The sequence below is a fragment of the Orbicella faveolata genome, unplaced genomic scaffold, assembly GCF_042242905.1.
Source record: "Orbicella faveolata isolate gen_17 unplaced genomic scaffold, um_ofav_v1 contig_26, whole genome shotgun sequence".
Classification (NCBI taxonomy): domain Eukaryota; kingdom Metazoa; phylum Cnidaria; class Anthozoa; order Scleractinia; family Merulinidae; genus Orbicella; species Orbicella faveolata.
In genome coordinates, this window is record NW_028301554.1 from 16,765,117 (window position 1) to 16,789,039 (window position 23,923).

Here is a 23,923-nt window from a genome sequence, read left to right on the forward strand (position 1 = left end):
TTAAAAAATCGAAATCACATTGCTAGTATACTATCCAAACCTGATTTAAACTTTTTATTAACTTTTCGCACATTTTATTGACTTTATATAATTATAATACAGACGTAGCTTAACAAAACAAATTTGTTTTGTTGCTACAATTGAAATCAAAGTGCCTGAAGCAATGAAAATTATGTTTGCCATGTGGTTATTATATTTCTGTGACTGATATTTTAATCACAGTGAAATATTTAATTTGGTTTGGGTGAGCTGGTACAGATGACACTTTCACTTAATTCAATGTCATGAAATAGGATAACTTTGCGCACAAGAAATACGAAGTCGAACGACTGAGAAAAAAGTAATATAATAATATCCTCGGGAATTCAACCGTTGCTGATTTCATTTTACGATTCAAAGGTCCTAGTAAGAACTCAACGTGGTATTGACATATCTACTATGGAAGAAAGGAAATCAGAAATACAAACAGCGTTCGGCTTGGTTGCCATAGAACATTAATACGCCCAGATTGATAACGGCACAACTGTAATACCGGCTTTAGATTCATTCAAGGGAGACGGTTAAGAAAGAACAACTATTTATGATGTAAAAAATATATACAAAATATCTTATGCTGAGCAAAAACGGTGATAAAAACTATAAACAACCAAAATAAACAGCAACAGAAGCATAACTATATGCTTCTCACAGCAATAGCTCTCACGCATATTATTCTGAGGCGGAAAACGTCGCACCAAATAAATATTAACCCTTAACACTTCGCTATCATTGTAGCTCCTTTGTGAATATTTACATAATTTTTCAAATCTCGCTTGCCATATGTCAAAATGACCATTGAGTATTTACTCAGTACTCATTGAGTATTTTGTTTCGTTGTCAACCTTTTGGTATCCACCTAGCTTGGATACAGTGACTTGCAAGGGCATACAATTAGTTTACTATATTTTGCCCTTTCCACTTTCCTTGCTCTGCACTTATTTTTTAATAAATACTGTATTCATATCGTCAAGTGGAGAAATAAAACATACAAAAAAATATGGTGATTTGCATTGTGATGATACTGAAATTTATAACTAGAGAACATCACAAGGAAAGAATCAAACCTCAGTAAGACCTAAAGAAATTACGTTATTTGTATCCCTGAGCCTGCTATCTTCAGCAAAAGTCAGCATCCTCAATAACAGACAGGGGCAAAAAGGAAATGTGGAAATTGTGAACAAATGATCTCTCCCCAGGCCTCCCTTTTGTGCGCCCGTCACTTAGGCTGCCAGAAATATGGCGTTACCTCACCTAAAAGCTACATTCTGTTGCAACCGTAGAAGATCTACAGATCTCTACTATTTAATTACTTTAACTTACATTTGCACAATCTTTGAACATTGAATTCTGTTTGTGAATTTTTTTTTTGTCTGAACAGCGAGTGGATCTCAGGTTTGCACATCTTAATAAAATACAGATGACGTAACCCGAAACATCGCTATTGGTGCTTCAGTGAATAACTGTCTTGTTATACTTATCACGTCATACTATAAGTTTTATCTTAGCTCTTGTTTTACTTGCAACTCAGCGCGTCTCCTCTTTGTCTCTCCTATGTGACTTGCTCACGGCTGTAAGTCGAAGCCGAATGCCTCCGCCTTCTCGGTCGGATGTGACGTTGACACTCGGGGAACAGTTGCTATTTGATGAGAATATCCCTCAAACATTCAGAGAAAAGACCGCTGTCACGTTTCCATTCAATCTGACAACACGTCACGCGACATCAGTGAATAATCGACCGAGAAAGCGATCAATACGCTGCTTCTCAAGCAGAGACATGGCTCACACAGACTCGTACTCCTTCTGCCAGTCTTTGTATTTGTCCTTCAGCTGTCTGGCTGATGGCTTTGTGTGTTTCAACGCTGCCTCGACGTCCTCAGTGTTCACGGGCTCAATTTCAAGTCTGGGCAGCGGTGTCGAGCGCCCATCTTCACCTTCTGGATAAGCAAAGACAAATATTGCTACTGGTCGTCAAAGAAAGCAAAGAAATAAGCGATGGACCGCTCGCAAAGCTTATATTATTTAGCGGTACACCATAATTAATTGGTGCTATTCGCAAGTGACAAACGCGCGCAAGCGGCGCTTTCGAAGAGTATGTGGGAGCACGGATGGCGCAGTGGTGAGAGCATTCGCCTCTCACCAATGTGGGTCAGGTTCGATTCTGGCCCGGTGCCATATGTGGGTCGAGTCTGCTGTTGGTTCTCCCTTTTTTCCGAGGGTTTTTCTCCGGGTTTTCTGGTTTTCCTCCCTCCACAAAAACCAACATTTCCAAATTCCAGTTCGACCAGGCTAGAGGACCAGCATGAAAACCAGCTAGGGCTGATGTGGCTTCCTCTCTAAATATCGTAACTGATTTTTATTTAAACATGAAACATTAGGATTCCCACCTGTTTGATGACTCTCCAACAGATCGAATATCTTCCTCACTTTTCTCATGGCGGCCTCTTTACAAAGCAGTCGAATGTCTGAACCAGAATAACCCTCTGTACTCTGAAGAAAACACCAAGGTAAAGTATGAAATAAGAAACGGCACTGAAGACCTGCTCAAATATTAGCAGTTGGTTGGAAAGGTTGTGCAGTTTTCAAATTTTGTTATTCAAAAATAAAGCGCGACCTCTCACGAAAACTCTGGAGGATGTTAAAATCCGGATTCCGCCCCCTTCACCTTCGTAACATATTTAAAATGAAACTTTTACGGTATGATGTAAGTCCAAAAATCTTTCCTTTGATGTAACTGACCAATATGGGATGACAAGGTCACATTACGAAAAACTACGGTTGCCATGGAAACATCAACTTTCAAGAACACTAAGATGTCGAACCAAATTGTTTCCAAGTAATTTTCAGCAGGAGTTGCAACGTCTGGCAGCTCTTACTTAGGTACTGAAAAAATTTACACACGAAAACGATATACGGAATATGTTTTTTTTTAAACAAGAAAACGACAAAGCGTTTGACAAATTCAATGCTAACAAATCCAAGAGAGACTTTCTACAGTGTATTGTGAACTAGAACCTTTCAGTGTTTTCAAAACGGACGAGCATGTACCTTTGCTAGTTCTTCATAGTCGATCTGTGATTTGATCTCAACACTTCCCTCCACGGAGTGAATAACAGGAGGCAGATACTGTTTCAACATGGCTTCCCTGGCTTCCAAGCTAGGAAGGTCGACAAGAATTCGCTTTTCCAATCGACGCAGCATGGCGTGATCAAGTTCCCTGCAAAATCAATAAAATGTTGTAGACACAATGGTCAGAGAGATGCACGTATCGATGTACACGGACTACATCACACAAATTCTTCAAACAATTTGGTTCCGGACTTGGCCTCCCAGCCAGGAAGGTCGACAAGATAGAATATCGTCATACTTGAGCAATTTTTGTTTCAGCCAAGTCGCTAATTGTAATTACCAAAACATCTAACCGATGTCTCACGTTTTGTTTTAGCTTTGATCAATTAGCATTAAGACTTCGATCCCATCGTCCAATTTGTCTGTAATCATACTCGTTATTGACAAATTGTCCTTCACTGGAGTCGCGATATTCCGATTTTTTGTTAATCACTTGTATGATTACAGACCAACCCAAAGGACTCCACTCGATCCTGTACTAACAGCTAGTTTGAAAGTCACCGACAATCAATCTACACTTTTTTAAATTTACCATGGTAGGTTGGATGCAGCCAGTAGAAAGACTAAATCATCTGATCGCGCAAGACCATCCATCTGAACCAGAAGTTCTGTCTTCATTCGCTTGCTTCCTTCATGCTCGCTCCTTTAAAGAAAGAATCAAAGGCTCTGTAAGCCAACTCGTGAATTGACCCAGCGATCTCCATACTTTATTATACACCTTTAAGCAGCAGTTGGTGATTTGAGTGATGTTTGAAACAGACATGTTCACATGACAAAGTTGGTCAAAAATGTTTCGTTCAGCCGATTTTCCAGGCGTTTATCTCGGAGATTAGAAGCGGGGTTTCACTGTTCAAAAATCTGGCATAATTGGGCAGTTGACCAGTCAAAATTACTGGACCACTTAACTCCTGACAATTTGCTAGGGCGCGCACTGTTCATCTTTCCTTAAAGTGATTTATAATAGCAAACTATACCGCCTCCCCACCCATCGTGATTCGCCTCCTAATACCTACTTACCCTCCTCCCCATAATATTCCTCTTTAACGTACAAGGGATTCAATTACCCGCCCTTCCCCTGTTTGTCTTGGACTTGTAAAGGGTTTTCACTTACCCTCCTCCCCCCGTTCCTCGTTGACTCATTAAAGATTCCAGTTCATCAAGGAAGATTGTAGATGGCGCATGAAAACGGGCAAGTTCAAATAAAACCTGCAAAAAGAACAGATCTATTGTAACGATTCAGTGGAGTACACCTACATGTACAAGTTCAGGGTTTTCAAAATTAGCCGGTGCCCGAAGCAAGTCACCGGCTACTTCAAGCGTTTGCGCCGGGTGCTTTATGTCAGAAAGTGCACTAATACGCAGTTTTACTTCACCATTGTAATCATCAACCAATTGTGTAGTGACTGAAGAAGAAGAAGAAGAAGAAGAAGAAGAACAACAACAACAACAACAACAACAACAACAACAACAACAACAACAAATAACATATAAATCATTACCCTAACGAGTTTCTCCGAGTCCCCCCTCCACTTGCTGACTATAGATGACGCTGAGATATTGAAGAAGGTTGTCTTGCATTCTGTGGCAACTGCTTTGGCTAAAAGTGTCTTCCCCGTTCCTTGGAAGGTAAATGTATATATTCAGTGAACTGCTGCTGTACACGATAATCATTTTAAATATATAATGGAGTATAATACACGTGCAAACCTCCAAAAAGTAAAATTGGGCCTTCTTGGAAAGTCTTCTTCTGCCAACTAACAATATGCAGCTGATTCTGATCTAATTATAAACGATTTCTCTAACGTATTCTTGGTTTTTAGGGAGAGGAAGAACGGGAAGTTTTATGGTTGGAGGGAAGTGGATGGTTGAAGCATGTAGCTTGACCCATCATTGGGAAAAGAACATCAATTCTATAAATCGGCTATGATGTTTTTGTCTAGAAAATGATATACTTGCCGGCGATCCACGACTTCTCCACAGGGCTACCGATCGCAAACTTTGATACTTTATTTGCATATACAGTAGTACTAAACCAAAAAAAGCTGATGTTCAACAAGTCTCTCTCAAGAATTACGGAATTTTGGCCACTCTAAATGAACACTATCAAACGTTTAATTCTCACCACGTGTAAATCAACCTTCGATGCTATTCGCAAACGCAAGTTTGTAATACCTAACTCTTACATCATTGTATTCGAACACTGGCATAGTGTGTCACTACAATGTAAAACTTTGGTAGTTACAGTGCACTCGCGAGAAACGAGAAATAACTCGAGTAAAACGAGACGCGTCTCTCGAGACGGTGGTATATATAACTTACTTTTTAGCGGAACTGTATGGTATGTACAACTGGATAGAAATATCTTTTAGCCTACATAAGTAATCAATGTCCCAATCAACAGTAGAACTGTAAGTGGGCAAACAATCACGGATAGACAACTGTTTGACATTGAGAAAACACTAACAACAGAACTGATGCAAACAATTGTTAAGCAGTATCCTAAACAAAACATTTTCTACTTGTATTTGCAATTCCAAGTGAAACTACGTCAGTCTAAAGTTTAATGATAGACATTAAAAATATCCAACCTGGAGGTCCGTATAACAGAAGCCCTTTCCACGGTGACAAAATACCAGTGAAAAGTTGAGGGTACTGAAATAATGACAACAACACCTTTTTTAGTCTTACGAGTCTGAAAGAGCTGAAAGAGGACACACCCTTCTAAATAAGTACAATTTGGTCATAGGATCATGACTAGAATGAACTTGAGTTCACAAGGATTGGTTATTGCGGACAGCATCTCCCCAAAACATATTGTCGGTTGACTGTTGGCTGCCTGTTGATTGTCTGTGGGCCATCTGTCAGCCGACAGATGACCAAAATGTGCACAACAAGTTTACTGGTAATTGCCAGTCAACCGACAAAGGATGATCGATGTCTGTGTTAGCCCCACTTCAAACAAGGAGAAGAATCGCCATTAGGCCACATGAAAGTTTCTGGCCAAACAAGAGTGAAAGTATAAACAATATACTGTCAACTGTCATTCTTGTTTGACACTTGGCTTAGCACTTATAAAAGGTTTTAAATGCCAACCTTAATTGGGTAAACAACAGCTTCCTTGACAAGTCTCTTAGCAGCGTCCAGGCCAATAATGTCATCCCACCTTACATCAGGGTTATGAAGGTAGATATCCTACAAAATTTATTTACCATAAGATTACTTGTGTACATAGCCACATAATGAAAAAAAAAAAAAAAAAAAAAAATATATATATATATATATATATATATATATATATATATATATATATATATATATATATATATATATATAATATAATAATTGAATAGGATGAGCAGGGAAATAATTACAACTAACTGCCTCATTTTTTCTTTGGATCACCAACCTATTCCCTTCGGAAGGCGATTCACAGTGATTTCTGACAAATATTTAATAGTAGTGCATGATGGGAACAGAAATCGAAACAACAAAGAAATGAGTGAAAATGTGTTCAGCCAGGAATCGAACCCGGGTTTCCTGGTTACAGGTCAGATGCCTTACCACTAGGTCACTGAACCAACCTCGCCATTCAGCGAAATTGGAAGGACCTTTAAGTAGCAGGCTCTGGGGAGAATCACACATTTTCTGCAGTTAGGATCGCATCACTCTGCTCAAGTTGATCAGCGATTCACAGTAAATTTCCCCCCGAATATGGAATAATTGAATAGGATGAGCAGGGAAATAGTTACAACTAACTGCCTCATTTTTTCTTTGGATCACCAACCTATTCCCTTCGGAAGGCGATTCACAGTGATTTCTGGCAAATATTTAATAGTAGTGTATGATGGGAACAGAAATCGAAACAACAAAGAAATGAGTGAAAATGTGTTTATATATTATAATTAACGATTAGACCCGTAGCCCGCAAGGGTCAATAGCCCATGAGGCGAAGCTGAATGGGCTATTGACCCATGGCCCTTGAGGGTAAATGGTCTAATTGTTTTAGTCTCACCCAACTAGTCGGGCAGAAAAGGCAATAATGAAATTAGCAAATGCAAGTTGAAGAAATATTTATTTGGGAATAAAACGAAAGAAAGCGTCACGCTCGATGGCGCCAATTTCGCTACTCGATGACTATTACTAATAGTCCCCTAGTAGCGTAGCCAATCAAAATGCAGGATTTGCATTAGTCCACTAGTTGGGTGATACTAATTATTGTTATTAACTAATTTGTCAAAAAATTAAAAAAATAAAAGGTATGCAAGGCTCAAAATAAATGCTGATGAAAATCATTTGCAAAATAAATGAAAAAAAAAAAACCCAACCAGACTTGCAAGTGAATAGAACTGGTTCAAAATCCAGTATGCAACAATCTAAGCAATCTTGCCTGTAATACTAGTGAACATCCATCACCTGCCTAATGGGCAAGTAGTTGACATTTTAATTTAGACTTTTCCTCAGTTGGTTGGGTTTTAAAGCACATAATGGACAACTTAATGCCCCACAAAAAATAATATGCAAACATAAAAAGATAATTTCTTAAGAAGGATTAAATTCTAATTTCTCATCAAAATCATAATCAATGCAGTATTCTCAAATGAACAAGTGAAGAGAATACAGAATTTAACAGGTTTAGGAAACATTGCCTGACTTTAAAAGAACCTCATCATACTAATTAAGTTGCAAATTTCCATCTTTATAACATACCCTGCTAATGACAGCTGCCAAGTCTCTCCATTCTCCAGTAAGTCCAGCAAATCCTCCTAAAGGCTTTAAAAGTCTGTCCTGTATCATAAATATCACACAGGATATTCAGTTTCCCAATTTTACTTTTTTCATACCAGTTTTCATTTATTGACTTTTATCCACATCATGGGTATTTTGGCTCAACTAAGTCTCGCCAAAATACAAACCAAACTCGCCTAATATGCCACCGAAACGTACCAAAAAGGTACGATTAGGTATTTAAATATCAGCAACAAGAACAACGTTCACTCCGAACATCATTTTCAAGGTTGGAACTATCCACACTGTATGTACATGCATTTTAACCCTGTCAGTGCAAATCTTTGTCCAGATTGAAACATCATTGATTTCAGTCTTATTCCTTGCGTTCATTTGGAGTATTACCATAAAGAATACTAAATACTCAAAATAAATTGCACATGTATTGTTCCCGAAAAGATCCACACTCCTACCACAGAGGGTTTTTTGGTTTGAACCTCCCACCCCTCTGGAAATTCCAGTTTTGGTTTGTACTTTTCTGTAAAAAAATTTGGCTTTGAGACCCCCCTTCCCATTGAAATTTCTAATAACCCTCCACAGGGTGAGCATGGATATTTTCTGGAAGCACACATTTCCTTCTCATAGAGACTTACTGAGGGGTCTGTTTCTGCAGCTATGTAGCCCCCTTTGATAGCATTGTTTAGCATAGCTTTCATATCAATTATGACACTCTGAAAAGAGAATGAATAAGATGCAACAGCTATTCAGGTCCTTTCAAGCTACATAATTTGTTCTGTGCATACGGTTGTTTCCCCTAATAGTGAGAGCCAAAGGTATTTTTTTTCTAATCTTCACAAGACTAATCATGCAAGACTATTCAATTTTACGTGGACTTCTACATAATATATTTACAGTATATGTATCCTTCATCCATAAAGACTGATCAAGATTTCCCTGGTGAAAAGCCTTACAAGATCTTTGAGGATCTTCCAAAATCTTTTAAGGATCCAATCCTATACAGTCAGTTGTAGATGTACTCAGTGAGATGCTCATGAAGTTGCTTGAGGATCCCTGAAAGATTTTCACCAGGGTTCCTCCATACATACACGACTCTATGTTATCTTGAATTCACAGAGTAGCTAAGAAGCTAATAAATCTCAAAAAAAAAAAAAAAAATTGGGTAACTATTAAATAAATTAATAGTATCCTGAGATCATCTTGACAGCATTAACTATTGATTTAATGGCTTAGATTAATAGATGAACTTAACACAGCTGGTATTTGCAGAGCTCACACCTTCCCATGAGTGTTTTGGTTTGTTGGATTCCTTGTTGTGTTTGTTATGGATGTGCCAGCCAGGTTCAGTTCTGATGATGTGACCGTTGGACTGCTACTGCTGGGAGGTGAGTTGTTTTTCTGAAGAAAAAGGAAATTCAAATTGTTATTCTTTTAAATTTTATATTTGTTATCAATAATTAAGGAAATTTTGTTTTCAAGATTAAATGTCAATATTACACTATACATGTGTGCTCAAAATATATTCTTAGTCAAGGAAAATGACTGTTCAGTTCAACTTGGCATTTTAATATACATATACTGTAACTACATTTAAATCTTTTGACTCTGTTTGACGCAGGATATTGAACGGCATGGTTTTAGAAAGGGTATGGGACCATTTTTTTTTTTTTTTTAAGTATTTAGGGTTTTATATAGCCGAGATACATGATTGTATTTATAGGGGGTTTTAATTTAGTAAGTTAAAGTGGTTGTACTATTAATTTAGTATGGCTTTGAGGGTTTAAAAATTGTGAGGCATAACTTCATTGACATATGTCTTCTCTTTTTGTCCTGAGTAATTCCTTGACTGCATCCCAGCTAGCTGGGTGCTTTGCACACAATGACTGGTTGGCCTGTCCCATTTTAGTTTCTTCCAAACAAGGAGGTCATGTTCAGATGTTCACTTGCCATACCTTTTGCTTGGAATTTGTAGTTTTCCTCTTTCCATCACTGTTTGGTCTCTTTGATGAGCTTGGTGACTGTGAGTTATCTGATCCTAATTGTCCATTAATACTTGGAAGAGACACTGAGCTGCTACGAGAGCTGACAAATAGAGAGACTTATTTCATTAAGCAAGCATAATATATCTTCCAAATGCTGTGTATTGATGGGTAATTTCAAGTAATATATCAAACACAAGAGACTGTGTGAAGACATCAATGATCATCGCAGTTCTGTGAATTAAAGCCTGAAAAAAAATTCACGCTGTAATGGGATTCAAACCCATGACCTCTGCAATTAACCAGTGCAGTGCTCTACAAAATTAAGCTATCAAGCCAACTGGGAGCTGTTGAGATTGTGAGTTTGTAATAATTATACCCGACTAGATGGTGAAGAATACAAATGAATATACATAAATATGACAGATCATATATTTGGACTGTGGAGAAAGACATGAAGACACATACTGTATATTTGAACTGTGGAGAAAGAAATGTTCCAAGACATCAATGATTTTGCCTTCATATCTTTCTCCACAGTTCAAATATAATTATGATGTTACATTTGGACAAGAGACTGTGTTTTACCACATTTCCAAACACAGACAAAAGAGTTGAAAATATGATGTGCAGACGAATATTTTTGATATGTCTTGAGCCTTTGATATATATTCTCAATTGAAACCAAAACTAAAAAAAAGGGGAAAACAGAGAAGTACATATGCATGTATACTAAATCATAAAAATCAAAATTATGATCAGATAATTACATATCCAAACACAGGCACAGTTTAGACTGTGACTTCTTTTGTTTAAACTTGATGAGAAGATTTAAATAGTCAAGATATTGTAAGAACTTCAATGAAGCCTGTAACTTAAAGATTTTAAATGTACCTTCCCGACAAAGTTTTTGGCTTTGGAGGGAGCGCCTTGCTAGAATCAGCTGAAATATAAAAGGAATGAATCAACAATATAATCTACTACACTAGTTGGAAATAATCTTAAGAATTATTTTTCCCTGCATTGCATTCATTGAGGGTTGTACAGGGGTGTTCTTGTGATGCGTGATTAGCTGATTTTATTTTCGGTGAAACATAAATTGAAGAAATTATTCTTTGTGATCCGTGACTTGAAGGTTTTGTGTGACCTGTGAGGAACTTGAAATATTACTGTGCATTTACTGAAACCGGGGCCACCCAGACAATGAAAACCAATCAGGATTTGAAAATGTTGGAATCTATTGTTTCAGTTGTGCCATTTGATTGGTTTTCACTGTCTGGGTGGCCCCAGTTTCAGTAAATGCACTGTAACCAATATCTGTGATTTCACCACTCTATTCCACATGATTTTGAGACGTGAGTCCTCCAGAAGATTTATTAAGACTGAAAACATCAATTGTGACCTCTGTATAATAATTATTATTGTAACATCTCATAAAGCATCGGGAACTACATGTACCAAGTAATAGAGGGTTTTCATTGAATGACATACACTTTGTTTAATCTTTGTAAATGTTGTAAGACCTAGTAAATTAATACTTTGCATGCCTATCATGCATCAGATGTCTACTCCTATCATGTAACAGGAGGTCAAAGGACAGTGATCCAAAACACTAAAATATGGCAGAGCAAACAGAGACTAGTATGATGAGGGCTGAGTGTGTTATATTTTATGTGGACCCAAAGTCTGTGGGTTCACATAATTTCCCTGAAAAGGAACAAGGTCACTTTCCTATTACAAATGAGCATTCATCTTGCAGTTTTTATTAGTTCCTGGAATTTGCCAGATTAATGGAAGTCAGGTTGAGAAACTTGCTCTTGGCTCCTGTATTGAGGTTACCTTTTGTCGGCTCAAAAAGGAAAGAGATGGCAGTGAGTCATCTATCGAGAGTAATTTAGGTATGCAATTTGCAATATCAAGCCTTTACTTAACAGCGCTCACAATTTTACTTTTTCCAAATACTCTTTTTCAAATACTCTTTCTGGCATAAGAGCAGGTTTTTAAAAAGAGTAATTTACTTGCTTATTTTTGTGATTTGGGAAAATGAAATTTTGAAATCCATGATCTGTGATGCCCTATTTTTTGCATTTGTGAACCATGCCAGAGACCCCCCTGAACAACCCTCTTTGTTGGTATGGAGCACTGTACCTTAAAAGTCCAAACCATTTTGTTGTTAAATTACATGTCTTGACCTTTCTTGAAATAAGAAAACTCTTACATTGTACATGTATACCCACAAGTATAACATGAAATTTATGTAAAACTAGCATCCTAAAGGTTACTGAACAAAAATAAAATATTTAACTTACTGAAAATCATAAAAAAGTTACATAATTTGTTGTATTTCTGATCATGAGCAACTCAACTTTATTTGCAGAGGGAGGCGGGGAGTGGGAGGTGTTACTATCAGTATTCTATGGTAGTAAAATGTAAACAAAATCAGATTTATAAATAAGATAACAAAGTCATTCTAATTAAATTTCCTCACCACTTGTCACCTTCTTTTTGATAATTTTGGGTCCTCGATTAAACTTGACCAGATGATATGACTCAAATTCCTGTCAAGACAATGTCAAATACAAGTGACAAAACTTCTCTCACATAATTTAAGGCACTAGTAGTCCACACAACCTTTTTTTTTATTTCGTATAGTCATACTCATTAGCATATATACTAGTTGGAAGTTTGGAAAAAGATATTTACATGTAGCTTTTTGATGTTAGTTAAGATGCATTATTTTTTTTTTAAGCAGGTGCTGTACATTTTATGTAGTGTATACAGGTACTTATCTAGGAATAAATTAATTGAAATTAATGAATTAATTAAATAAACAGTAAAGTTTACACCTTAGCAGGCTATTATTTTAGTGCATTAATGGTTTAGCAGATAGCAACCTCCTAAACCATCTCAATTCTTCACTTGCACGTGATGTCACCATGTTCTAAAATCCAAAACTAAAGAGACACCAAAGTTTTTATCCTCATCAGGAATAAGGGGTGCTAAATTGATAACTATCTGTTTACAACTTTTCAGCTTGCTTCATCTGGAAACCGGTGCATTTTGAATTTCAGAGAACTTTATGGCTGTCTGTGACAATTTTTGAAGCTACAAACACGTTTGTCATTGAAAAAATATATACTTATTTCGTGATTTTTAGCCTTTTCAAAAGTTACAGCATTAGAAAAAGTGCTTACACTGTACATAAATGCTTATTATTTTGTTCAGTACAGATAATCAGTCGCCTAGATATCCAAAGCAAGTTCCAGATGTTTACACTATGGTAGCTCCATTGTGCAAAATATTTTGACGAGTATCTGAAGTTTGGAAAAATGCACAGACTTATAAAACTTGGAGAAGTGTCTTCTTTATTTATCTCCTTGGCTATAACATTGCAATTTCTCGACTTGCTCCACTAGATGGTTCTTGAATTATTTTTTTGTTGCATAACAGTGCACGCCAAGAATAGTGCACTCTGCACTAAAAAGGACATTGTAAAATTGTTTACCTGTAAAATAGTTGGCAAATCAATGTTGTCGCAGACCTCAAACTTGGTCAGACTTGTACCTCCTTCTTTCTCAAGTGCATGAGCTGAATCAACATAGCTATATGAAGAAAAGAAAATCATCTATTCAAAGGAGCTCAGTCACGGTATTGTGAGTTATTTTGGCTGCATACAAAATTACCTTTAAATGGTACAAAACCTGAAAATAACAGTTTAATAAGATAGAAAAACACCACAGAGATAATGATAAACCATAAAGGAAAAAGGATGGCTAAGGATTGAGAAGATTAACACAGATTGAAAACGATGAATTTGAAAAATTGAGGCTAAACTTTTCAATATGCGCAAACCGTGACTGAGCTCCTTTAAATTGATCACAATTTCTTTGATTGTTCAGTTCCAGAAAATATTCATATCCATCCTAACGAAGGTCGTTGGAAATTATAAGTGGGATAGAGCTAGAAATGCAAAAGAAATTTCGAAGCTAAATAAATTAGGAATTTCCAGAGAGGGGCAAGGGATTAAAACCAAGAAACCTCATATGTGGGAGACAAACTGCAGTACCAGAAACAAAACACAGATCTCTGTAGTAATCAGTCCTCCTCACAGGGTGGAAGACGGAATCGAAATGAGATCGCAACATGCAAATCAATCAATCAACTTTTACACGTATGTCTTCTCAGCCAATCTTGACTAATTGACATTTTTGCAACAGCATGCACGCATGCAAGGAGAGTTGTAAAAGTGTTTTGAAAGTTTGTGAATTGATCACTGAAAGAACAAAAGCAAGTAAAAAAACCTCTGGCCGCCCAGAAAAAAAACTGATCCTGGCATGCCCAATAGATGAAAACCCATAACTGGCATGATATGATCGATTCTTATCCATATCATCAATAATAATTATTTAATCGATAATTATCAGAAATCAATGAAAATCTATGATCAAGAGAGTTGTGAGTATCGATTTTTGTGGACTTCCATTGATTTTAATAGATTTTCATTGATTGTTACTATTTTTTTGAGTTTTATTTCATAGTTTGCAGCAGCAAAAACCATAATGCACAAGAGATTTGCTTTGATCATGATGAAAGCAAAGGAATTCAAAGGAAATTTTGAATTCTTTGAGCCCAGTTTCCTTTGGCTGACTACAAGATACAACATGTAACATATTAAGCTACATTTCATTGACTGTCTGCTGTTATTCCACCAACAATGCCTCTTTACAGCTACCAATTTCCTTTTCCTTGCATGATAAATGATTCTCCTGTTGTCACAGTAAATTCACACTCATAGCAACCTTTGATTACTCCCCCGTCAGTATGACATCCATACATGTTATAGAGATCCACGGGGTACTCCCTTGTATGGGCTGTATTGGTATGTGCGGCCCCAATGGGTAGGGTTTTCAGCTGTTTTGGTCAATGGAGTATCGATTTTGGCATTTTCGATAGCAGTTGCGAGGATTTGAGCTGTGAGTATCGATTTCCATTGATCAATCAAGGTAATCGATAATAATCGATTAATTAAAATCGATTATATTGATTATATCGATCGCCTTCGATTGGTTACGCCGGGAACTGATGCACGTGCGAGTTAGCGGCCGACACGACAAGTACAAGTAAGTTGAGTTCTAAAGTTGTAAAGTGACAACTCACCCTTCCTCACGTAAGTGATGCAAGATAAGTATCAACAGAGTTCTTTTACGTTGTTCATATCTTTGTTCTTCCTGGTGGAACAACCAAAAACATTTCAAAATATTCGTACAGTTGCTCAGACTTCTAGTCTACATGTAATACTTAAAACCAAAACCATTTGAAAAAGTTTACCGCTTGTCTTGCTTCATTCGCAGTCTTAAGCTGCATATAGCTAAGTTCCTGTGTCATTTAACTCAGTAGAACTCCACAACGGGAGTTACTTCTTCAAAACAAATTAGTTTCCTTCCGTTGCAAGGGACGCCATCTTGCATTTTCCTGGAGATCAGAGCCCGCTGTACAGAAGTCTGGCGGTTGTTGTGGTAAACGTCTGCGCAGAATTGCTGGAAGGAAGTATGGCGTCGTTGTTCGAGTGTGTTGAGGTGTGATGACAATTAATTCGAAGTAGGGATATTGCTTATCGTGAAGACCAGTTTGAACATCGATCAATATGCCGCACTTTTCTTAGTTATTCATGATGTTGCGAAAACGACCGAGGAGAAGGGAATGGACGATGGAAAATCCAATGAGTGCGCGACTGAGGGAAGCTGTTGCTAGTGGCAATGTGAAACTAGTGCGGGATCTCATCAAAGATGGTGCCTCCGCTAATCAAATGGACGCGAATGGTTGGACTTTATTGCATTTAGCGGCCAGCAGAGGGAAAGAACGTGCCCTCAGAGTACTCCTCGAGAAAGGAGGGGACGCATTTGCGCGTGATTTTGTTGGAGGTTTCACTGCGTTACATTACGCAGCGATGCACGGGCGAACAAGAATCGCTAAATTGTTGTTAGATTTCAAAGGATTAGACAAAGAAAAGCTTGTCGATGCAAGAAGCGAAGATGGCTGGACACCTCTTCACGTCGCTGCACACTACGGTAGGGACTCATTTGTCGAACTTCTTCTAGAATCGAAAGGTTACGTCGACGCCTTGAGCGACAAAGGCACAACGGCGCTTCAACTAGCCATCATTCGTGAAAGAACAAGTTCGATTCGGGTTTTGTTAAACTGGGGAGCTAACATCGACGTTCAGTTCGGCTTCCCCCTCCGTTATGCCGTTATAAAAGGTAATGTTAATTGTGTTCGAATGCTGGTTGAGCATGGTGCACTCACAAGTATCAAAAGGCCCGAGGATGGCCAAACTCCTCTTCACTTAGCAGCGCTAAGAAACAGCGAACCCTTGGCACGCTTGCTGTATAAGTTTGGAGCAGATACAAATGTTTTCAACGATGAAGGACTTACACCTTTGGCGATAGCAAGAATGATGTACAATGTAAACACTGCAGACAAAGCCTGTTTGGATTTTCTTATCAGTGTATCAAGTAAGTGTACACAAAACAAATTCTTTAGAAATAAGTATATTCTATCTTTATTAATATATACGGTAGTAGGTTTATGTTAAGTACGGGTTGATTCATGGATGCAGAGACAATCAAATAGTGCAATCAACAACTACATGTACATTGTACACTTAGTGAAAATTAATTTATACTAAGAAGCCTCTCCTGTTATCTTAAGTGTATAGAGTAAAATGTAAATATTACAGCTTTGCATTGTAAATCTACAATGTACCATATTCAAGCTCACAAGGAAACATATCCAAGACTAGCTGTAAGTTCTAAAGGAGTTTCTTCCCTCCAAGAGAACCTAATGTAGCGGAGACCTGTCTTTGCAGGTAAAGACATGTCAGATCTATCATAACAGTTTTCAAAATAATTATCTATGAAACTGAAAATGGTCCCTTTCGAAATTACTCTTAGTTGTTCATTGTCTTGCAATAACCTCACACTGAACGAAAGTGTACATGTACACAGGTTACCTGATTCTCAGTACTTCGTGATTGCCTGAATCAAGTATTGAGAACTGAGTCAAAAACTAAGGCTTTGAGGGACTTTCAACATACACTTTTTTCCTGATAATCATAAGTGTATTGAAATTTCCAGTATACTCATGAGTCTTTAGGCAGCTGTATGAGCAAAGAAAAATCATGCCACTGCAGAGTTAGGATACTGTACCAAAAAAAATTATGGCTGTGTTATGAAAATATTCAGAGATATCAAATATATTTTTTTTTTTAACAAATTTTAGTGTTTTGGATCAACTTTTGAATTTTCTTAAAGGTGTCCAAAGAGTTCAAAGTGCAGTTGACAACTGATAATCAGGAGCAATCCCCAAAAATTACCAACTGAATGTTTATTTTGTTTAAGTTTGCCAAAGATTGCTGTTTCTCAGGATGATGTGAAGGTGCCAATGAGTGCAACCCACTACCCTTTATGCCCAACTCAGAAAATTATTACAATCACTTGATTTACAGGAGTTTCATTAACATTTTAAGTAGGAGGGTAACTGGTTTTTACAGACGGGCACGACTTTTTGAACTGATGAGAACTTCTTTATGAGAAAACCTCCCTCTAGATGGTCACACTGGAAGTAGAATTGAGCCACAACTTATATAAATACATGTAGTACATATGCATATACTGTAGTGTAATTTTCAGGTGTTCAGTAAATATTCTATTGCACCGTTCAAATCAACTCAAGGAAGAGATCAGATTTGTTCCCTTGACAGTTGCTACAGGGTTGGACATTTCATTTTGATAGCACTCGCCCAAAAGTTCCCCCCCCCCCCCCCCCCCTCTCTCCAACCATTTTAGTTTTACTATTTTTACAATGAAATTGACTCCATTTTGTAGCTAGTGCAGCCATTGATAAATCTAGTTGAGTTTATGACATTCTGTGTGACCAAAGTCTTGTTTGTTCTCAAGACACCACTCACAAATCATACCTTTCTCCTCATCATACTTTAAACATGGCCGGCCAACTTGCCATTTCATAGAAAACTTCCTGCTCCTTGTCTTCTCGTATTCCCTCATATCACAGGAAGCTTTCGGGGCTTTTTCGTTCTTTTTCTCGTCAACAACTTTAGAAACTCCAGAAAGATATTTCCACATTTTGGCTGCGATGAGTTTACTCCATTTTTAAACTTACCAGAAGAACACACATTGATCAGAGTGTTGGGAAAGTATGTGAAAACAATTTGTTCGCAACATCCTTGAGCACGTGGTAGACTGATGATTATTTCTTCAATGGAAAATTAAGACCTTTAATTCCAAGAAAACACAATGGAGGCACTTACTTTATATTTCAAATAGTTTTTTATTGATGAATCTTTGTGAGATCCCTGCAGTTTGCGAGAAAACATGTCTGTTCTTCTCAGGAGCGGTCCTTGGGCACCATGTTTACCTGTTCACCGATGGCTTGATAACGACCAGCAGTATCACTTTGTACAAGTACATACATTGTGTAGTTATCAATAGGAGGAAGCCATAATCATTTGTCTATTTACGAAGTCCAATGTTGCCTTTCAGCATCAATTTATTAGACAGTTTGGAATATAAAACTTTGTAAAATAGAAATTGTAAGTTTATGTTGAGGGATTTTCACATCAAAATGGAATGTAAAAGAACAGTGTTTATTTTGCAATTTAAATAATTTCTTGGCAACGAAAATTGTACTCCCCAAATGGGCAAGCGATCGATGATTTGCACTCGCCCGACTTTTTAGACATTCGCCTGGGCGAGCAGGCAAGTGCTGGTGTCCAGCCCTGTTGCTATCAGTTTTTTTACCCACCCACCCACCTACCCTTATATCTACCATATATGTACACTGTACATATGACAACAAGCCAGACCACAACGGCACCAACTATGCCTTGCTCGGTAGTCTGGTGCCCTGCCAATGGAACAAACTAGGCAATGTTTTAATGTGAAAAATTATTGTAATTTTCTAATTTGTGTTTTCTTTATTTGTCAGAAAATCCAAGGAGTTTACAAGATTCTTGCCGTTTTGTTATTCGAGAGGCCCTAGGTGCCAAACGCCTTGAAGATATAGCAAAGCTACCAGTATCAAATATAATGAAGGAATTTCTTCTCTACAAGTATGACTAATTTGGAAACCTCAAAGAGCTACATGTACTCTGTAACTTTAAAAAAAATGGCCTGAAAGTGTACATAGCCCTTGCCTCATACCCCTTGTGAACGGAGTCTGTTTCACATAGGGGCTTGTGTCAGGGGACAAAAAGACAACTAGAACTTTAGGATAAAATTTTAATCTGTTATCAACCCTAGCACTGTTTGGAAGAGGACCACTAGATTTGCACTTTTTTAACACAACATTTGAAAAGCTAAGGAAACATACATATACATGTGTAGATCCATGTACATGTATATTTTAGATACCAACTGAACATGTAAAAACCGAGCAATCACAGTTTAATTTGATTGCATAATGCAGTACTTGGCAAATGTTTTCTCTTGTCACACATTTGTGATTTCACTTGGCAGCCATGACTGCAACAATACAAGCTTTTTCTTTTCAAAATTAATATCAGTGCTGTGAGGTTATGTAGCAAAAAATTGGAAGTGATAATAATTATTATTTTGCAAGAATCTGCTTAGTTCGTAGTGTGTGCTCTTGTTGCAAAATATAGGTTAACAAAAATCTTTTTGTATGTCAGGTTTGCAATTTAGATATAAGTGGGGAAAGTAGCATTAAATGTAATCTTGGGAATCTGATGTGAAAATAATTTGTGCGAGACGTTTTACAGGCCCCATTTTGGGGATAAATGTACATGCAACTGCACTTTCATAATTTTTTGTTCCTTTGTTTAGAAGCCTGATTCAATGTTTAACATTTGAAAAAAGGAAAAAAAAAACATACAGATATCTATGTAAAGCTAGCATATGGCTATTGATTCCCACATAACTTGACTAGCAGGTGATACCTGTATCCAATGTAGCACATTTGTCGTCCTGAAAAAAAATGGTCTGCATTTAAAAGCTACTTATTAAAACATAAAATAAATAAAAAATAGATATTACAAAGCACCCTTTAAGAAAGCATGTGCTAAAAGCCACTCTTTATAGCTTCATAGAAACACAGAATTAGCATAAACTATTGGTGTACAGTCTAATCATACCATGAGTGATGAAGATTTACAGTTTGGTAATTAAGATAAGCAAATGCTTTTCCGTTCATTTTCCCGCAGTATTTCCTAAAATAAATTGGAAACATTAAATTTTTCTCTGTTTCTATCAAGTAATGGAGTTGGCATAACTTGGAAAGAGTGTAGAGACACTTGTCTGTTGCTACTGTTACCACAGCATTTCCTGTTCTCCAAACTTCCACTCCTGTTTCCTTAGCTCGACAGAAACAAGGATGGTAAACAAAACTTTATTTAAGTGTATGATAGGTTTTCTGATGTACATGTACCTTCTGGTCTTTGTCATTTACTCATCATCAACCAAAAGGGGCAGATCTAGGGGGAAGGTGTTGGGGTACCCCCCCCCCCCGCCCCCTGAGATGAAGCCTTCTTCTTTGTATTCACTTTTAAAATTTGTTTACCTCGCCAGTCAGTTACACCATTTCCTTAGTGGTGCACCCCCTCCTAAGAAAAATCCTTGATCCGCTCCTGACTTAACGGCATTTGGATGTGCTATGTGTAAAAAGAGTGAGATACAGTATAAAGTTCGTAGTGCTTTATTTTGGCAATTGGTTCCAAAATAAACAACTATCATGTACAAAGTAAGGATAAAACAGTCCTCCCCATGCCAGAAACCTCTGAAAGTGATAATTACATGTACTGATGAATAAGGAAAGTAGTTTTAGTGTATTACATAGTTAGCTTACTTTTACTAGGGAAGATGTTTTACATAGTTTTACAATGTAAATTTATCTCTATTTATTTTTCAGTTACTGTCTGGGAAATTACAAACCAGATAACTTGGGAGTTTTATTCCACTCAAGTGGCACATCTTTTACTTTTTATTATCAGGATTGTTTTGCATTTTTCTTGAAACCTTAACATTTTTACTTGAACTTTTTCCAATTCAATGTAACAACATTTTGCCAATTTTTTTTCTAAGTGTTTGTAGACTTAAGTAGTAGACATCGATACACTGTTTAACTCATTGATACATTCTTAGACATGACTTGATGTTGATATTGTTGTTGTAATCTTGTTTTCAAATATTTCACTTTTTAGAAAGCTATTGATGTTTGTAGTTTCATTTTATTTTTCTCGGTGTCAGATTAAAGGGATAAAAATAAAAAAAATCATTGTTATGTGCAAGTGTAATCTATTCATCATTGATTCATGTATAGACGGTCTGTGAATGAATAAAGATTTGTTCACATATGTACCTCTGACCTGACCTGCATACAGCATTTAGATGTAGTAATTCAGCTTTGTTTTGGCAAACCAAATTTCAAATTGATTTTTTTATATGTTGACGAGGAGGGGAATTTCTTGTAAACACTCACACCAAAGCGCCAGTTAAATTATGACACGAAAACGTTAGCATTGTTATAGCTTACTGCTTTTTTCAATTTTCCAGACACAAAAAAGTAATTGCTACAATCGATGATAAACATCTTTACGTTGTAGATATCAACCCCTTGGTTGATGAAAGTGAAAACTCTTGCATGTTAATCGGAAAATTTATATTTGTCGCATACAGATTATGTAATGTCTTGAAAAAAGTCAGACATTTACAAACAGAAAGGTCAAATATGTCAAATCGTCGCCTTGTTTCTTCTCCCGCAAAGGCTGCTAGTTGTTAAATGATGTCATGACTTGTCGCTTGGCAAACACGACAAGTTGCCGTGTAAACACGTGGTGTTTTCAAGTGAGCAGTCCGTGAGTGGCAAGTTAGGACGCCTTTGTGTAAAGTTTGTTACAAAATTCTCGTTATTTCGCCCCTTTAACCTCACATCCTTACAGGTAAACGGATTAGTGGGGTACCTTGCTATCTTGTTAAAAAGGAAACCGTTTTTCTAACCGAACAAGCACGAAAGTCTCGTTAACTTTGATGCTGAATTCTTCAGATTTAGCGTACTGGCAGAAACTACAGAGAGGCAGAAAGTGAAGCTAGAGGACGGCTCTGTCAACTGGAGAACAAAATCAAAGATGAAAGAAAAATCAATGGTAAGTGATGAACAGAAATGTTCGTATTTGGTTCTCGATAAGATTGCCAGCTAGTTTAAAGTTAGATGCTTTCTTGCAACTAGCATTAGGCTGCAGTAAAATTACAGTTAAAATTTAAGCTGTAAGCCTCAAGGTTGAAGCTCGCATGTGGGCATTCCTCGAGAAAATTGGCATGGTTTTTTTTTAAGTTCCTTTATAACAGGTGACGTTCGTAAAACTTATTTTCAACCTTCAAAGCTGGAAAATGTTTGTCCTCTGGGTCGAGTGCCTCGTCCGTCATTTTGAAATAATAGTGAACAATGTTTGGTATGGAAACCGATCGATACCCAAACCAGGTGATATGCTTCTGCCCAAACCCAATGTAAGCTTTATGCATAGGATTTTTGTAGAATGTGATTGATAAAATGTCCTAAGACGTAGGGTACTTGACAAACATTTGACCGATCAGTGCAGTTCAAACCAAGCTTTTTGGTCACTCAGACTGAAAATATAATGCGCTAGGAAGTGTCTAGACTCTCTTTTGGTTTTCCAAATAAACAAGAACCAAAAACAAAAACAACCGCTGTAGTTTTGAGCATATAACTAGAAAGCCCGGATATAAGCGTGTTCTGACCTTCGAGTTGAGCGTTTTTCGGTGCTGAGGTCCTTCTCAGTATTCTTTCGCTGTCCGGGTTTAACGCTCCCTTGGCTGTATACAACGTCACGCGCCCCCTGACGTTACAAACTCATTTAGCCTTTCAAAGTGCGCCAAATGATGTTTACCGAAGCTTAGTTTTGTACTGGTTTGGTGTTCGAGTCACTGAGTGAAAAACCGAATCATTTCATGATTTCGTTCTTTCTTCTTCCTGTTTTTTTTTGAGAAAAAAATAAAAGTAGAATGAGATATATAAGTTGTTAGAATGAAATATGTTTTTAAGAGAAAATAAAGGCCGAAACTCGATAAAAGATCACGCAATCTTTTCTGTGCGCTAAGCATGCAGTCGAGACGTAATTAGAAGCAGAGTGAAGATTGTTGTTTGTCAGCGGTTTAAAGTTTGAAATGTTTTAAAAAGACTTGTTTGTTTGAGAAAATTTTCGGGGGTAGAGACCTTTACTGTCAGTCGACTTATCAGTTATACAGGGGTTTTATTACGGGCCAGGCACCGGGCAAATTAACCGGCTGTGAGGACGATTTTTCCCGCGTGGTTTGACCATCAAGAAAAAAAGTTCTTATATAAGAAAGCAGTTCAATTCACAAAGTTTTACCTGCCTGTAAAAACCAATTGCCATCCTGCTTAACATGTCATTCAATGAAACCCCTGCTGGTATATTTTTAAATTGTAAAAGCGTTAAAACTGATACAATAAGCATGTGTATAAATCATAAGCATTATCCAAGCATTTTAGTCGTCTTTACTGGGTAAACCGAGCGCCATTAGCCGGAAAAATAGAGCATTTAGCTGAAGCATCTTAGTGGGGAGGCAAAACCACGCTACGTAAAAGCATAAAGGCATCTGCAGGTTGATAGGATCGGTCACGAAACTCTCCTTGTCACTACTGGTTTAATTAAGTTAAAAGGTGACGAGGCCAATTGCGCTTGCGAGTAGACTTCCTCAAGTCCTTCGCTGAGTAGTGCGAAGGTCGAGCTTACGCTTCTCCGCCTCGCGCTCTTCGTTCTCAAGTTTTGGGCGTCGCAGATATTTCTTGCTCTCCGAGTTCGGCTTTCGTTGCTCGACCTGTGGGCAAGTCTATAGCCTGCGAGGAGATTGTGAACTGCGGACGCTACATGTAGATTACACAAAGTTCGTGCTAGGGAAGTACGCATGAAGACTTCTCTCCTTCGTTCTAGACAGCTGGCAGTCTATTTTTCTCTAGAAATCAGG

At 37.4% G+C, this 23,923-nt stretch overlaps 2 protein-coding genes and 1 long non-coding RNA gene across 3 annotated transcripts; 2 read left to right on the plus strand and 1 right to left on the minus strand.

Annotated features, from left to right (window-relative positions):
- Window positions 1-39: 39 nt before the first annotated feature.
- LOC110044019 (katanin p60 ATPase-containing subunit A-like 2) lies at window positions 40-15,352 on the minus strand. Its single transcript, XM_020749570.2, has 17 exons — window positions 15,216-15,352; window positions 15,045-15,115; window positions 13,393-13,489; window positions 12,376-12,445; window positions 10,782-10,830; window positions 9,861-9,990; window positions 9,187-9,306; window positions 8,544-8,621; window positions 7,873-7,950; window positions 6,259-6,357; window positions 5,754-5,817; window positions 4,665-4,783; window positions 4,277-4,371; window positions 3,698-3,808; window positions 3,085-3,253; window positions 2,424-2,526; window positions 40-1,973 (listed from the first exon to the last, which is right to left on the minus strand). Exons 1-17 carry the CDS (start codon window positions 15,270-15,272, stop codon window positions 1,819-1,821), a joined length of 1,665 nt encoding a protein of 554 aa, XP_020605229.2. The 5' UTR covers window positions 15,273-15,352; the 3' UTR covers window positions 40-1,818.
- LOC149108363 (uncharacterized) lies at window positions 14,846-22,056 on the plus strand. Its single transcript, XR_016208984.1, has 2 exons — window positions 14,846-15,007; window positions 21,963-22,056. It is a non-coding gene; the product is annotated as an uncharacterized LOC149108363 (long non-coding RNA).
- On the plus strand, window positions 15,416-21,207 carry LOC110044116 (ankyrin repeat and SOCS box protein 7-like). Its single transcript, XM_089295474.1, has 3 exons — window positions 15,416-16,399; window positions 18,891-19,014; window positions 20,829-21,207. Exons 1-3 carry the CDS (start codon window positions 15,556-15,558, stop codon window positions 20,938-20,940), a joined length of 1,080 nt encoding a protein of 359 aa, XP_089151600.1. The 5' UTR covers window positions 15,416-15,555; the 3' UTR covers window positions 20,941-21,207.
- Window positions 22,057-23,923: the final 1,867 nt, after the last annotated feature.

Bases quoted from the DNA above. Each gene is read 5' to 3' on its own strand.
- LOC110044019 (XM_020749570.2), bottom strand. From the start codon at position 15,272: ATGACACAGGAACTTAGCTATATGCAGCTTAAGACTGCGAATGAAGCA. The intron at 9,307-9,860 runs GTATGGCAAGTG...CTTTTTCTTCAG, and splicing joins CTACAAATTCCAAGCAAAAG to AAAAACAACTCACCTCCCAG. The intron at 5,818-6,258 runs GTTGGCATTTAA...TCATTATTTCAG, and splicing joins CTGTTGTTTACCCAATTAAG to TACCCTCAACTTTTCACTGG.
- LOC110044116 (XM_089295474.1), top strand. From the start codon at position 15,556: ATGATGTTGCGAAAACGACCGAGGAGAAGGGAATGGACGATGGAAAAT. The intron at 16,400-18,890 runs GTAAGTGTACAC...TTTATTTGTCAG, and splicing joins TTTTCTTATCAGTGTATCAA to AAAATCCAAGGAGTTTACAA. The intron at 19,015-20,828 runs GTATGACTAATT...TTTATTTTTCAG, and splicing joins AAGGAATTTCTTCTCTACAA to TTACTGTCTGGGAAATTACA.